We start from the raw sequence: 14618 nt of genomic DNA on the forward strand, positions 1-14618 counted from the left end.
TTCAGCGACAACGGGTCTCAAGTTCCAGCAGGTCAGGCGTCGGCTGAATCGAATCCGCCAACGGAAGCTCATTCCTGCACAAGAATGTTCAAAAGTCACCAGCACATTGCCGCTTGATCTTGAAGAAAAGCGAACCCAGCCCACACGAGTATACTCTGATACCCAACTCCAAAGTCCGTCGAGTCGGCGGCCTTCGCAAGCCTCCGAGTCTTTGCAGGAGGCTCGGTCCTTGGACGTGTCCGCATCATCTGCGCCAGCTGCCGACCTTGGGCATGACAGCTGCAGCCTTGAGAGCCTGTCACTCAATTCTGGCGGAGGGCATAATTTGTAAACCAACAAAGCTCAAGATGCTCCTTCGATGATAGAATGGTGGTTTGACCACCTGCCAGATATGGTGGACAGGGAAGATCCTTATTCACGCCGCTTGGAGATGTTCTGGGAACTACAACAGGCAAGGTGTGAGAAGATGCTTCAGTCTATTCCTTACGTCGTTGACAACTCTTTCCCCGAGACAATCAAGCATTCTTGAGGTTGCTTGTGCTGTTGGAGCTCGACATTGCTCAGCTCATGCTTTGTGTGAAAAGTCTGGAGGATGCGTATTACTCGTTGAAGCGTGAGAGCCTGCGGCTGCTATCCGGACGTCTCAATGATCTGTTGGAAAGGTCGCTTTCTCCAACGTGTGAATTTGACGAGATGAAAACCATCTTGATACGAATATTAAGTCCGAGCTTTGCACAGCTCTGCGGGGAGCCTTTGGTGAATTCTTTCCCAAGTTCCGAGGACACCGATGTGCGAGGAGCAATAGCAGTGGCCCTAGGTGGGTGGGCCAACGAATTGAGTGGCTCTACTGGGGTCAAAGAGCTTCCCCTCCAGCGTGCATTTCCACTTCCACCCCGGAGGGACATCGTTGATCCGATCTACAGCTCTCGCGCGTTGGAAACAATTTCCTTCCCTGTGGAAGACCCCGATCTCCCAGGGGAAGAAGAACACCCTAGCCCCCAGGAGATGTCCTACCAGGACAACAAGTCGGTCGCCTCCAGCTCTACGGTCGGATCTGGGGTGTCGTCGTCCAGCTACACGTCGGTGGGCAGTCGGCGAGGACGGAGGCGATGGATTTCCACCACCGAAACCACTCGCCCAACGGACAATTCACCTCCCTATCGGTGTGCCTTCTGCGGCAAGGACTTCCCTAGAAAGTCGACATGCAGGCGACACGAGCAGTCTATACACTTGCCACAGAGATTATGGGTTTGTCATCGCCTGACTGAACTGACCCCAGGGATGTGCTATTTCTGAGGTAGGGGTACAGAATCGTCGAACGAGGGGTGGGACCAATTCAGAGACTTGCGCGAGAAAACATAACGCCCAGGCTTGTTGGGCCAGATCAAAGGGCGAACGCACCTTTTACCGAAAAGACGAATTCACGCAGCATTTTCGCGGTTGGCACAACGCCGAGGAGGGATCGTTGGCAATACAACTCGTGGAAGAAAGCGCGATTGGAACCCCAACCCCCGACTCATCGCCCGCTTACCCTCTTACAACCATGCTTGATTCTAGCATACGAGACATGTTCCCATCCTGATACATGAACTGAACGAAGGCGATCTGGAAGATCTTTAGAATGGCAGTCACTTGAGAACCATGCAAATATCAGACGGGCTAGTTGCCACGGAGTAGACATGGACAATTGTGGGGGAGTTCGGATCAAATTACTTGACTTGAGGGTTCCCTTTCCGAAATGAGGAACTACTCGTACCTAGACTGACGGTGAACATTTCATCGTGTAGGCATTTGGAAGTCACCATGATGCATGACCAAACCCCAAAATCAAGCTTACCACGACAAAAGTAAAACATATACTCACGAGATGGTGCGCAGTTGAGATGTTTTATATCAAGTTTGTATGGTCATGATTGTTTTTAATAGTGTAGTTTGATTAATTTCATTAAAGGGAAGGGTTTGGCTGATAAGCCAAATCACGTCGGGGGTTGTGGGGGGCGGTGATATCTATCGTGAACGTTTCGTACCAAACTTTGGGCATTGCAATAAATCCTGTTTCGCCTGTGTTTCTCCTCCATTTTCTGTTGACATTGGTCCTTAGTCCCCAACTCATTCCTTACTCCGGCACGTCAGTCTGATGAAGATGTGTTGGTGTTATTGTTGGTGGTGGTGGTACAACAGGTAAATTCGTCACCTTGGGAAAACAAGTGACATGATAAACTCCTTTTCTCCACTCTACCACCATTCCGCGAGGGACAAAACTTCTCGTGTTGATTAATATAATCGTACATTTGTCGTAGTTGATTCTTCACAATCAGGATCGGGTAAAATGAATGACTTTAGACTTTGACAGAGATACTTATGGTGGTGGTGGTGGTGGTGGCAAGTCCCCTCAAAAAAAAAGAGGTTCGTCTTCAGTCATCACACGAGCAGTGACCTGACCCGCCTAATAGTTTGTGGCGGGAGGATTGTAACCGGCGTTGCCGTATCCAGGCTGACCGTACTTGGGTTCGGTGGCGTAAGGAGCGGCGCCGGTGTTGTTCATGGTGGATCCCGTCATGCCGGTCTCGTGGCTGGGTCTGACGGTGTTGCCGTGGCCGTGGTGGTGGGAACCGGCGACGGCACCGCCGGTGGCCATCTCGGCGTCGCGGGTGCCACGGGCGGCCTTGTTGCGGCGCCAGAAAGGTCGCCGACGGCCGGTGCCGCTGGTGTAGTTGTTGCTGGGGCTAGGGCCGAAGCGCTTCTCCTTTTGGTGGTGGCGGGCCAGGAGGAACTGGACGATGGCGGTGATGAGGAAGAGGAAGACGTTGACGAGGGCGACGGCGAAGACGGCGGTGTTCAGGCTGCAGACGTAGCCCCAGTCGCCGGCGCCCGGGGCGTCCTGGTTGTCGGCGCCCCTGCCGAGGGGGGTGTTGACGAAGCCCTTGCAGGAGTTGGCCCCGTGGCGGGTGTAGTAGGCGATGGCGGCGAAGCAGCCGACGAAGCAGATGTCGAGGAAGATGGCGATGGCGGCGAAGAACCGGATCGCCCCCAGGAAGAGGGTCAGCAGGATGCAGAAGATCAGGTACAGGCAGGCCGCGCCCGACATGCCCTCGACCGCCTTCTCCCACGTCGGGATGTGGATGTCGTGCTTGGACAGCACCGCCAAAAAGTAGCTGAAGATGCCGAGGACGATGGCCGCGCAGGCGAATTCGATGATGCGCAGGCCGGTCTGGCCGAAGCGAAGGAGGGCACCACCAAAGGCCATTTTGGTTGTCGTTGATGTCGTGTGACGAGTGGTATCAGTCACGAGAGGTCGTGAGGTGGGAAGGCAGGTAGGTCGTCGACAAGTCTCGTTTGTCCTTCGTCTGGGAGTACTCGACAGGGGGAACAAGGAAGGATGGTTGGGATGCGAAGGGGGGGGCTGGACTCTTTGTAGTTTTGGGGGCCAATGCGGGCGGCTAAAATCCCAGTAACCAGGTGTAACCAGACTTTTCTGCAAGGAAAAAGGGAAAAAAAACACGTCAAAATGGGGAAGGGTCTGTGTTGTGTTTGTGATGTCGAATCTGTTGAATCAAGCTGAAATGCGGCGCAGTGACGTGTTGGGCGTCGATCCATGCATCATTGGGGAGATCGAGATCAGGGAACCTGCCAATCAAAACACTCGCCCTGCCCAAGTTGGGTCAGTACAGCCACAAAATGACGACACTAGGCTTCAGCCACAGAAAATTTTGTCGCGCTGTAATTGGCGCGATGGCGACGACAGTGGCGCCAAGCGCTAGTGTCAATCATCAGAGTTTTGACTGCAAGATTGACATGGCTTCGTGATGCTATTGGATGCACAAACCACGATCAGGGCCGGGGAAATCATGCACGGCCCTGAATGACGATGATGAGACCAGGAGGAAATAATCTACGAGTACGGAGTACTGTCAACGGGTCGAGTCAGGAGTATGGGTAGATCCTAGAGCCTGGTGTACCTACCTGAGTTAGATACGTAGACAAGATATGGGAGACAAGAGACAAGCAATTACTTCATTTCAGTAATTCACTAAGTAGTATTCTTCTCTCTGCTCATAGAATCATTATTTACCATATTTCATGTTTTTGTGCAGGCCTCGGATCCTGCAAAGTCCTAACACTAATATGTCCATTGAACGGTATCTCGGCCAAAAAGAAGAACAGAAATTGGGCCTCTGAATGCTTGTGGCAATGCTACGATGCAACTGTCATAGCACACTGACAATATCAAGGAGGTGTCCTCCCTTACAATTGCAAGTATATGCCGGCACCGACCGCGCCCATGAGGAGAGATCCAAACTTGACGTCGTCGACCCGCGGAGCTGCGTTCGTCTTGGATGGCGAGCTGCCACTGCTGGTGGTGGATCCTGATGGAGATGACGGGGTAGTTCCACTGGTGTTATTACCGGGCAAGTTGCTCTGGTCCCACTCAAGAACATTCAACTGGAGACCACTGATCTCCTGGCCATTAGTGGCATAGACTGTCTGGTTGGGTTTGGTGTCGGTGACAGCCTCGTTGCTGGTCGAAGAGGTGCCATCAACACCCTTCTTGATCAGATCGTCCACGCCGTCAGGACGGGCGGGAAGATCGAAGCTTTTGGTAAAGTTAGCACCGCTCAGGAGACTGGTGGCACAGTTGGGTGGCGTCAAGGAGGTCGCGGTGGCATTGGCCTTCTCCAACAAGCCAACGTCCAGGTCATCATATTGTTTGCGAAGATTATCATAGTCCACGAGGATTGACACGGTGCCATTATCGTTAAGGTTGACCAGGCCATAGTTGTTGGGCTCTTCGCTGTACTCGTAGATCAAACCACCTGAGAAGACGGGAGTCATTTTAGGGCCGTAGAGGGTCCCAACCTCGCTGAATATTCGAGGCGAGACATTGTTGCAGCCGTATTCCGAGAAAAAGATGGGAATGGTGGTGTTGCTAAAGTCTGAGACCAGGACGTCATAGCCCGACGATTGGAAGGTGGCATCACCACACCACGAGTAAGAGTTCAGGCCAAAGAAATCAATCTTGGAGCTGGTCTCGTTCGACAAACCGCAAGACATGAAGTTGAATGTACCCATCAACAGCGGGCGGACATCGGCTGCCGAGTACCCGACAGGAATCGCGCGTGGGGACTGAGCTGAGATATAGTCCTTCATATCTCTTGTCACTGCGCGGATGTACGCTGGAACTTCAGGCACGGAGTCTTCGTTAATCACCTCGTTTCCACTGAAGAAGCCCAGCGTGTTGTTGAAAACCATGAAATCTTGAACCACCTTGAAAACACGTTGCATGTAGTCCGAGCTGTAGGATTCCCACGGAGCACCTCGGTTCAGGGACTGGTTGGGCAATGGGCTGTTCACATCGAGGATCATGTAGATGCCGGCCGCGTTGAAGATGTTGGCACAGTCGGTGTGGTCCAAATCAGGGTCTAGGTTGTAGACACGAATCGCGTTGACACCGAGTCTCTGCATGAGGACGGCGTCACGAAGGCAGACGGAAGCATCGCTGAGAGGATCGATACCAGAGCCGGGGTTGAAGCCGGAGGAACCACCGGGCTGGTAACTGCATCGGAAGTGTGTCAGTACTGCGATCGGTTGCGGTATCAGGATCAGACCATCTCTTACGCAACACCGATAATCTGGAAGCGAGTGTCGTCGATACTGTTGACAAAATCCGCGCCTTTGACGACAAGAGGGGCCACGGCAGAGGCATAAGAGGTAAATAGCGCGACGAGCGCAAACAACATAGCTTTGAACTGCATTTGGTCAGTCTTCTGATCGCCGCTATTGTGATAGTAGCCTCACCAGCGCCATGCTGAAGTTGTTATCGGAGCACAGACGTATCGAGAAGTGCTGGAATTATTACGCGGTCAACTGAGATGAGCGAGGGGAAGTCGGCCGTGAACCAGACAAAGAGGTGTAGAAACGAAGGGCGTAGTTTCCCAACGAGAGAAAGAGCCTACGAGGGCAAGAAGCGAAAGTCAAGAAGCTGAACACCCGCAGGTGCAAGAGCGCAGAACGAAGGTGTCGACGGTAAAATGATGATGGAAGAAACGATCGAGCCGAAGCTGCGGACTTTATTATTTCTGGGGCTTCTTATCTCTTCTCGTTTAGCACTCCCGTACCGTGGTTCGTACTTCAAGTCATTCAAGATGCTGCGGAGGGCCGGAGAATGATGCGAGCTTGTCGCAATCTGGAATGACTTGGTGCATTTTTTTTGACAGGGATGATCGATATGTCCTACGCTTCTACTCATCGCCGCCAATGGGATGCTTCAGTGGGAGGAAGCTATCTCTGTAATACGAGCCCAGACATCGGCTTCGGGAAATTGCTCCTCCTGGGAGAGATGCACCAAGAACGACCGCAGCAGACAAGACTCTGTGGTCCATAAGATAGAGGAAACATGCGGATACCACAGAGTTCGGTACAATATAAGGTACTGAGGGCTTGTAATTATCTGCTCCGTACTCGTAGTCCGTACTTGGTCAAGAAATAGACAAGACTTCGGTGCCACCGCCGAGCATGTTTACAAGACAAAGACGCGCAACATCACAGGGACTTGTACGTCTTTTATTTACTCGGCAGGAGACTCCAAGCCTTGGAAGTGATATTTTGAGGAAGTAAACCATCTGAATAAGTGCTCGGCATACGAATGTCCATCATAGGGACTAATCGCAGTTATTCTCTTGAAACGAACACTTCAAACGGAGTACGAGTACGAGTACGAGTACTCGACGCGGCATCAACAGTAGAAATTGTTCATCGGCGCGTTGCTTATGTAAGATACTAAACACAAATAGCAGGTCGGCCGAGACAACATGTTGCATAGACTGCGGGCGCAATCTGTCTCTTGGTGATATCAGCCAGCCTTCTTCCGATCCTCCTGTCATAGATGGACCATTCTTGACCATGACGACTCCTGGCAAGGTGTCCAGAGCATCTACAGACTCCAAGAGACGCATCATCTTCATCCATCCTGACCTCGGTATCGGTGGTGCTGAGCGTCTCATTGTCGACGCTGCTGTAGGCTTACAAGAGCAGGGGAACAAAGTCACCATCTTCACTTCCCATTGTGATCCCCAGCATTGCTTCGAGGAAGCTCGAGATGGTCAGTCCTATATACTTGTCCCGCTACGATGTTGGCTAAGCATTGACAGATTTGTGAGTATAGGCACCTTAGATGTCCGAGTTCGCGGCAACACCCTCTTCCCTCCCACTCTACTCAATCGCTTCCACATTCTTCTTGCCATCCTCCGTCAGATTCACCTTCTCCTCGCCATTTCAGTTTTCAGCAATGAGCTGGATAAGCTGCAGCCGAATGTCTTCGTGATCGACCAACTCTCTGCCTGTGTTCCTCTGCTAAGATGGTTATACCCTTCTCGACAACGCACTCTGTTCTACTGCCACTTCCCTGATCAGCTTCTTGCAGATCGTCAGACATCAGGCCTCCTTGGCGTAGCAAAGTCCATATACAGGCTGCCTTTTGACTGGCTGGAAGGCTGGAGCATGAGCGCAAGTGACAAAGTTGTCGTAAATTCCACATTTACAAAGTCAGTGGCTGCTCGCACCTGGCCAGCTTTGGCAGGATCGGTCGGGGTGATATATCCTTGCGTCGACGTATCAGATGAAACAGGTCAGGCTGTTCCGCTGCAGAAGCCTCTTTGGGACGGCAAATTCAAGATCTTTCTCAGTATAAACAGATTTGAGCGCAAAAAGGATATAGCCCTGGCCATTAGAGCTTATCATAATTTATCCTCAAAAGAACGTCGAGGAACACGGTTGGTATTAGCTGGTGGGTACGATCAGCGAGTGACCGAAAATGTTCAGTACCACAAAGAACTAGTTGTGCTGGCTGAAAAATTGGGATTGTCAACAGCAACGACAAGAACAGCCCCTACAGCTTTGGCTATTCCTGATGACATCCAAGTCTTGTTTCTGTTATCTGTGCCCGGTCCATTCAAGGAGACACTGCTCAACAATGCGCAACTATTGCTCTACACCCCTACAAATGAGCACTTTGGCATCGTGCCCGTAGAAGCGATGCTTCATGGAGTACCGGTCCTAGCCTCCAACACCGGAGGTCCCCTGGAGACCATAGTCGAAGGGAAGACTGGTTGGTTGCGCGATGTGTCCAGTCTTGAAGATTGGACTGAAATTATGAGAACGGTCCGAACCATGAGTTCAACGGACCTTCGTCAAATCGGCCTGAACGGCAAGGCGAGAGTACGTGAGCAGTTCTCGCGGCCAATAATGGCGAGCAAATTCAGTCTAGAGATGGACCGGATGCTCAAGGAGCAGAGGAGCAAATTTTTGGAGCGAAAAGATATTGTACTTGGTCTCTGGCTTGTGTTGGCATTCGCGGCAGCATTGCTTGCGACCATCATCAAAGCCAGATACGGTCGTGGAGATAGACGAGTGACCGAGTTTGCACGCGCCAGGAGAATGCATTCTGACGGTGAAGAGGTGGTCAAATTATTTCCAGCTGCCGAGCCATGATTAGACACATTATGATAAACTCAAGTTTACAGAACACATTTGACATTGAAATCTAAGTCGTCCTGTCAGTCTCATTCGAATTATCAATTAATGTGAGGTTAAGGTGGTCAATGACTTCTCCTATACAACTTTCTCCCATGACGCGCGCGAGATAAAGTGGTGACGCGCCAAGATTGTTTTGCGCTTTCCTCGTCTGGAACAAACTACATTATCCCTTGTACCACCCTCGTCCATTCCCTGGAGCATCTTCGCCGCAGGACACAATCCAAGGAGTCACTGTTATTGCAAACTCTCATTCGCAGTGTCCTCGTATGCTTATAGATGCAACATTGTCTCAACTTCAACCATGGCCGAAGTTATAGATCTCTTGTCATCAAGTTCGCCACCGCCCACGCAACTATCCCTCGACCCTTCTTCGAAGCCGGTGGCTACGACAATATTGAATCACATTTTCGAAGATGTAGACGACCTTGTCGACACTGGATCCATCGACTTTGCCATCGACCGCCTGTCCAAAAAACCGAGATTGAGCCCAGAGTTGCCTGAAATCACGATGCAAGCGACCAAGGTTTTTGGCGTCGGGAAAAATGCGACACAGCCTGTTTACGAACTATCCTCGGAGGCCTCATCTGTACCAGAGCTCAAATTCGGTACAAACGGCCTCCTCCAGCCAAAGCCATCCGGGTTGTACAGGACCGACGAGGTTGACGATATTATTTTCACTTCGTCCATTCCAGAAGTTGAACGCCGTGCACAGGGGAGACCGAGCAAGTCTCAGCCCTTTGAAGCACTCGCAGATGTCGATGTCAATCTGCCCCACCCCGGTATGACGGATGAGAGACAGAAGCAGTATTCGCACCGAACAGCAAACTTACTGGCGGTTCTTTCCCAAGACACCGTTGCAGAAGGGAAGCATAAGCATAAGCAACCACTGACGACAGCGGCGATGGCATCAAAGCTAAGAAACACTAGGTCACCCCTGCCCGACCATATTGAACACTCTTCAAGTCCGCCCAAAGCATACACCAAGAACGCTGCCAAAGTATCAGATAAAGAGAAGGCCGCCAAGGCTGAAGAAAGAGCTGCGGCAAAAGCGAGCCGCGAGGCTGGAAAAGAGGCCGAAAAGGAGCGGAAGAAACTTGAACGAGAACTCCGGGCTCAGGAAAAGCAAAAAGCAGCTGACCTTGCGGAGGCGAAAAAATCACGGACCAACAAGAAGGAGGCTGTACCGGAGATGATTGTTGACATGGCAAGCTGCTTGCAAGGCACAAGTGTAGGTAACCAAGTGGAGGAGTACATGAAGAATCTGGATGTCGAGGTGACCTTTTCCGAAACGGATGTGAACTTGCCAGGTGAAACTCCGGAGCAGATGCAGTACGGCAACCTCGTCACCTGGCGTCGCAAGGTCAAGTCCTCTTACAACGATGAGGAAGACAGATGGGAACCCCTTCCAACAAGTCGAATTGTCAAAGAGCAGCATGTGCTGATTCATCTCCCTGCGGTGGAATTGGCCGCCATGCTCAGCGTCCCGAAGTCAGCAGAGGCAAGCGAGTCAATTACGGAAGGCGACATGAAATCCAATCTAGACACACATGTCGCTAGCGTCCGGCGACGATTTGGCAGGTGTACTCCTATCTACCTTATCGAGGGACTGAATGGTTGGCTGAAGAAGAATGCAAATGCCAAGAACCGAACCTACACTGCTGCTGTGAGGTCTCAGATGGCCGATGCTGATCCATCCGAGGCCAACAACGTGCGGAAAACTCAAGCTAGACCTCGTAAGCGCAAGAAGCCGTCCACTGACACCCTCGATCTCTCCTCAGTGACGCCTGAGGTGGTGGAAGATGTCCTCTTGCACCTTCAAATCGCACACCAACCAGTTCTAATTCATCATACGACATCACCTGCAACCACAGCCTCTCAGATATCTGCACTGACCCAGCATCTGGCGACGCGGCCATATCGACAGGTTCAGCTCGAGTTCAACCTCAAGTCGGCGACATTCTGCATGGATACTGGCCAAGTTCGCACCGGAGACGACCCTAGAGATACGTTTGTGAAAATGCTACAGGAGGTTCAACGTGTCACGCCGAGTATGGCTTATGGCATAGTTGACAAATTTGACAGTGTCAGGAAACTCGTTCAGGGATTTGACCGGCACGGGAACTTGCTTCTCGAAGATGTGCGGAAGAGTGTTAACAAAGATGGAGGTTGGAGCGACAAGAGACTTGGCCCTATGGTCAGCAAAAGACTATTCAAAGTCTTCATGGGTCGAGATCCCCTAGCGACCGACGGCATGTCATAAATCCGATAGATGAGAGTCAGCAAAGTGAGCATCTGCCCCCAACCAGGCGACAGCCTCAAGATACCAACATAGGATATTTGCATGCTTGGTACTCCGTGTGCATTGCCCCAACTCTTGGCACATGATTAGCTAGATTTAGAGGTATTGCTGCTTGCCACCTGGGAGGCCTGAGTCTAACTCAAGATCAGGCTTGAAACAAAAAGCCTCCTCCATGTTATGTCGGCTTCTTGATAACTAGGTCAACAATACGGACGTAATGTTTTGATCAGACAAGTTGTCGGTGCTCAGCGGCCATCATATCACACTCTGACCGCCAAGCGTCCGCAGGGCAAGTACAATTCCCATCGCCAGTTCTTACACGGTCCGACGGTCCCTGACTTGTTCATTGAGTCATGTACTCGTACAGAATCCAGTGCTACAGTTCCAACCATGCTTGACGGAAATGTGCAGTCTGCGCGACATGACGCGGCAAGACCATCATGTCTTGCTTCTGCAGGGAGGCCCGGCTCATTAGGCCTGGGCCTGACTAGTCCTCACGCATTGCTTCAATTACAAGGTCGAGTGACCAAGTATGAGGCTAAGGTCGTCAAGTCTCCAGAACTGGCGAGATCGTGTCCAGCAACCTTTTGGCCCCAAGGCTAGGTGCTTCAGACCCCTGCTTGTATTGTTTGGCCCACGAACCTAAGCCTTAAACTTGATGGTTAGTGCCAAACGCTGCAAATCATGTAACTTAGACAGGGGGCGGGATGATTGAAGCTACTCGTGCCTGTCCTGCCTTTGGAACGTTGCACAGCCAGGCTTTTGATAACGATTTGCTTCTGTAAGGCTATGGTCGATAATCACGGTTCTTAACGAAACCTCAAAGGAGTCATCTGGCATTCAATATTAAATGATCTCAACAAGTTCACTATTTCATACTCTCGAGGCGGATTTCGACTGTTTTGAAGTGCGCGACAACTTCGAGCTCCGATGCCTGCCATGGCCTACACCAACAAAATGGCATACGTCGGCGTCGAGCTGGATGATTTCGAGCCTGAAAGTGCGCGATCCACAGACGACAGACTCGATCAATCCTCAATGAAAACTCTTCTGAGTTCCAAGATACAGGGAGGAGATTATACACCTACTTCCAGTATTCTCCATTGGACGCATCGCCGTTCTGTCAAATATTTATGGCGATCATTCCGATCCAATACGAAACGGTTCTTTACCCAAGGCTTTGCAGAGCTCGGAATACCCAATTGGCGCCACAATGTCTGCCAGTGTGCTATTCTCATATGGCCATTACTGTTCATTGGCGCTCTAGTGTCTATATTGCCAGTCATCACATCCAAAAGGCTTTTCCGCGATACAGACGCGTGTCAACCGTAAGTTCTACCTATAAGCAAGGGATTTTTGGGGCATTCTCCTTCACCAGCACACCTCTTGATAACACTTCCTAGGGACTCTGGGTTCTCGGTTGGCTACGGCACTTATAACATCTGGTCGCTTGCAGGATTTTTTCAGATAACACTGGGGTTTGGCCGACTATCCTTCTCAGCGGCCAAAGCTCTCACCGTCTCCTGGGATGTCAGTGCCCTTGAATGATCTTGGTCACGGTACAATACTGATGCTTGCAGATTATCCTCGGACGCGGCGGCCAGGCGCTTATGGTGTGGGTATCTTACATTGTGTACTCCAAAGCACTCGTTCGATCAATGGAGTCGTCGCCGGTGACCTATGGATCTTTCGAAGCAATTACCTTACAAGGTGGCACACTGGTCTCTCTACTTAAACTCAGCCGTGACTTTGTCACGAATAGAACTCTTCGGGCAAGACTTGCTATGGCATGGATGATTGTATCAGGCATCTTCGTGCTCGCATTCCAAACCTTGATCAGTGCCATGGCGGGATATACCGCGAACATCGAGTCCTACGTTCAACTGCCATCCGGAAGCATGGAGCCGTATTCGTCCTTCAGCACAGTACGATACATCATCCACGACGCGCATCGCATCAATGACAGCCTCACAAGGGATTTTATGGTCAGGACGAGTCACGCTCAATACGGCGACACTGTGCATTTGGGATACGGTGATGCCGATGCTTGTGAACTTCAGTGGTATCCACGTGATACATCTGAGTACAGCAACAGCACGGTGCTGGAATGGTCTGATGCCGCCGACCCTTGGGGGATTTGCGATTTTTACTGGGTATGAGAATCTTTCCCACCTCGACCCAGTCACGTCCCGTGTACCTTGAACCTTTCAGCCTCTTCAAGAGAACCCATCGTCGTGAACCCAGTATGTAACTCGGCACTGATCCGTCTCGTGTAGCATGTTTCCGAATACGGCTTCAAATATGGCTTTCTCGGCTTGAACAACGTCAGCTCGACATTCAACAACAGCGGAAAAATCATCCACCTCGACCCGCCGACTTTGGACATCAGGGCAATTTTCTGGAACGAGGCCTGGCTCTCGGATATGAACGAGACGAAGTGGTACTACTGGCCCTATGGTTTCAACTGGGAGACTCCGTCCGGCGACCGTCCCTTTCACAACACGAGCACGAGTCCCATATTCAGTGACGGCGAATACAGTTACGACCTGGAAGACCTCAACCTGAACGGAAAATGTCAACAGCTTGACACGAGCTACAAGTGGGGCTTTTCGTTCCTGGTGCTGTTTAATGTCATCATGACTTTTACCGTTTGGTGTCTCGGCATGTACATACTTTGGCTGGACGCCTGGTTGAATTCGCGTTTCGATCGAGCAGGACGGACCATGGGCCTCCACCGTGCTGTTCTGGACCTGGCTGCCTGCATGAACCAAGACGTTGACGAGGGTGGCAGAGAGATGATGTCCAATGGGGAATTGCACGACAAGATCCGCAAAGGGCTCAACGGTGGACAGATCACGTATGAGATGCTGGACGAGAAGTGGCTCCCCGTCAGTCGTCGCGCGGTTCTCGACCTGTGGTGGCTCGACAAGAAACAGGAATGGCCCGGGAAAAGGGAGAAGATGAGGCGATTTTGGCCCGAGACGAAGAGGCGTTGGCAAGAGACGAACAAGAAGGAGTTTTTGAAGCGATGGATCCCGGCACACAAGTACACGTTGGCGTTGTTCCTGTGCTCCCTGGGGTTCCTGGCAGCCGCCCTGGCCGGGACGCACGCCCCTCTGTCCACGGCGATGTTGACCGTCGCGGGGTCAGCCACGGCGCTTTTCATGGACGAGGCCCCCAAAGGCAAATGGGTCGTGTTTTTGTTCTGTGCCGCGTGGGGGGCCATCCTGATACCGGTGGGACCGTTTGTCTACCTGGACAAACATCACTACGCTCTCTTGTGGGGGACGCACGATGCTTACGCGAAACTTCATTGGTGGTATAACGAGTGAGAGTGCCTTTTGAGTTGGACGATCAATTGAGTATTGGAGAGGATGACAACTGTGTACAGTAGATGATTAGATGAATGATTGAAATGACGATATGGTATATGGTAAATGGCAATCGTACTCGCGAATTGGTCCATGATTGAAAACGACCGACTCGCGCATGCATGGGCTTAAGAGTGCTACATACAGCCTCTCGGAGGGTCCAAGTGACGGCAAACGCACTTGTAGAAAGCAAGAGGTTTGTCAGAGGTTTGCCGTTAGGGGTGGTTCGAACCGAGGTGGTTCTATAGGGGGTCGAGAACCAGCGGACCATTCATGTCCTCGAGAAAGAGAGTCCAGTTAAGCCACGGTATGTCGTCTGATGGGTTAAACTCGGTCGTTGGTGTGGGTTTACGCTGGTAAGTTTGGTCTTGATTTTGATCTTGATTTTGATCTTGATTTTGATCTTGATTTTGATC

General features: G+C 51.3%; 6 protein-coding genes across 7 annotated transcripts; 4 read left to right on the forward strand and 2 right to left on the reverse strand.

Annotated features, from left to right (window-relative positions):
* Window positions 1-216: 216 nt before the first annotated feature.
* PV06_08997 (uncharacterized protein) lies at window positions 217-1951 on the forward strand. Its single transcript, XM_016410396.1, has one exon. It carries the CDS (start codon window positions 568-570, stop codon window positions 1294-1296), a length of 729 nt encoding a protein of 242 aa, XP_016259418.1. The 5' UTR covers window positions 217-567; the 3' UTR covers window positions 1297-1951.
* Window positions 1843-3476, reverse strand: PV06_08998 (uncharacterized protein). Its single transcript, XM_016410397.1, has one exon. It carries the CDS (start codon window positions 3245-3247, stop codon window positions 2447-2449), a length of 801 nt encoding a protein of 266 aa, XP_016259419.1. The 5' UTR covers window positions 3248-3476; the 3' UTR covers window positions 1843-2446.
* A 522-nt stretch (window positions 3477-3998) lies between these two features.
* Window positions 3999-6080, reverse strand: PV06_08999 (uncharacterized protein). Its single transcript, XM_016410398.1, has 3 exons — window positions 5797-6080; window positions 5617-5747; window positions 3999-5554 (listed from the first exon to the last, which is right to left on the reverse strand). Exons 1-3 carry the CDS (start codon window positions 5803-5805, stop codon window positions 4246-4248), a joined length of 1449 nt encoding a protein of 482 aa, XP_016259420.1. The 5' UTR covers window positions 5806-6080; the 3' UTR covers window positions 3999-4245.
* A 783-nt stretch (window positions 6081-6863) lies between these two features.
* PV06_09000 lies at window positions 6864-8493 on the forward strand. 2 transcript variants are annotated; one of them, XM_016410400.1, is made up of 2 exons: window positions 6864-7099; window positions 7149-8493. In XM_016410400.1, the coding sequence occupies exon 2, from the start codon at window positions 7498-7500 to the stop codon at window positions 8485-8487; it is 990 nt and encodes a 329-aa protein (XP_016259422.1). In that variant the 5' UTR covers window positions 6864-7099; window positions 7149-7497; the 3' UTR covers window positions 8488-8493. The 2 variants fall into 2 exon arrangements, with proteins under 2 accessions (XP_016259422.1, XP_016259421.1); XM_016410399.1 differs by having other exon boundaries at window positions 7163-8493.
* A 322-nt stretch (window positions 8494-8815) lies between these two features.
* On the forward strand, window positions 8816-10792 carry PV06_09001 (uncharacterized protein; the record flags this gene model as incomplete). The annotated part of the gene is made up of 1 exon (XM_016410401.1): window positions 8816-10792. Exon 1 carries the CDS (start codon window positions 8834-8836, stop codon window positions 10790-10792), a length of 1959 nt encoding a protein of 652 aa, XP_016259423.1. The 5' UTR covers window positions 8816-8833.
* Window positions 10793-11788: 996 nt separating this feature from the next.
* Window positions 11789-14163, forward strand: PV06_09002 (uncharacterized protein; the record flags this gene model as incomplete). The annotated part of the gene is made up of 4 exons (XM_016410402.1): window positions 11789-12159; window positions 12235-12361; window positions 12412-12984; window positions 13108-14163. 4 exons carry the CDS (start codon window positions 11789-11791, stop codon window positions 14161-14163), a joined length of 2127 nt encoding a protein of 708 aa, XP_016259424.1.
* Window positions 14164-14618: the final 455 nt, after the last annotated feature.

This window comes from Exophiala oligosperma (genome assembly GCF_000835515.1).
Source record: "Exophiala oligosperma strain CBS 72588 unplaced genomic scaffold supercont1.9, whole genome shotgun sequence".
Classification (NCBI taxonomy): domain Eukaryota; kingdom Fungi; phylum Ascomycota; class Eurotiomycetes; order Chaetothyriales; family Herpotrichiellaceae; genus Exophiala; species Exophiala oligosperma.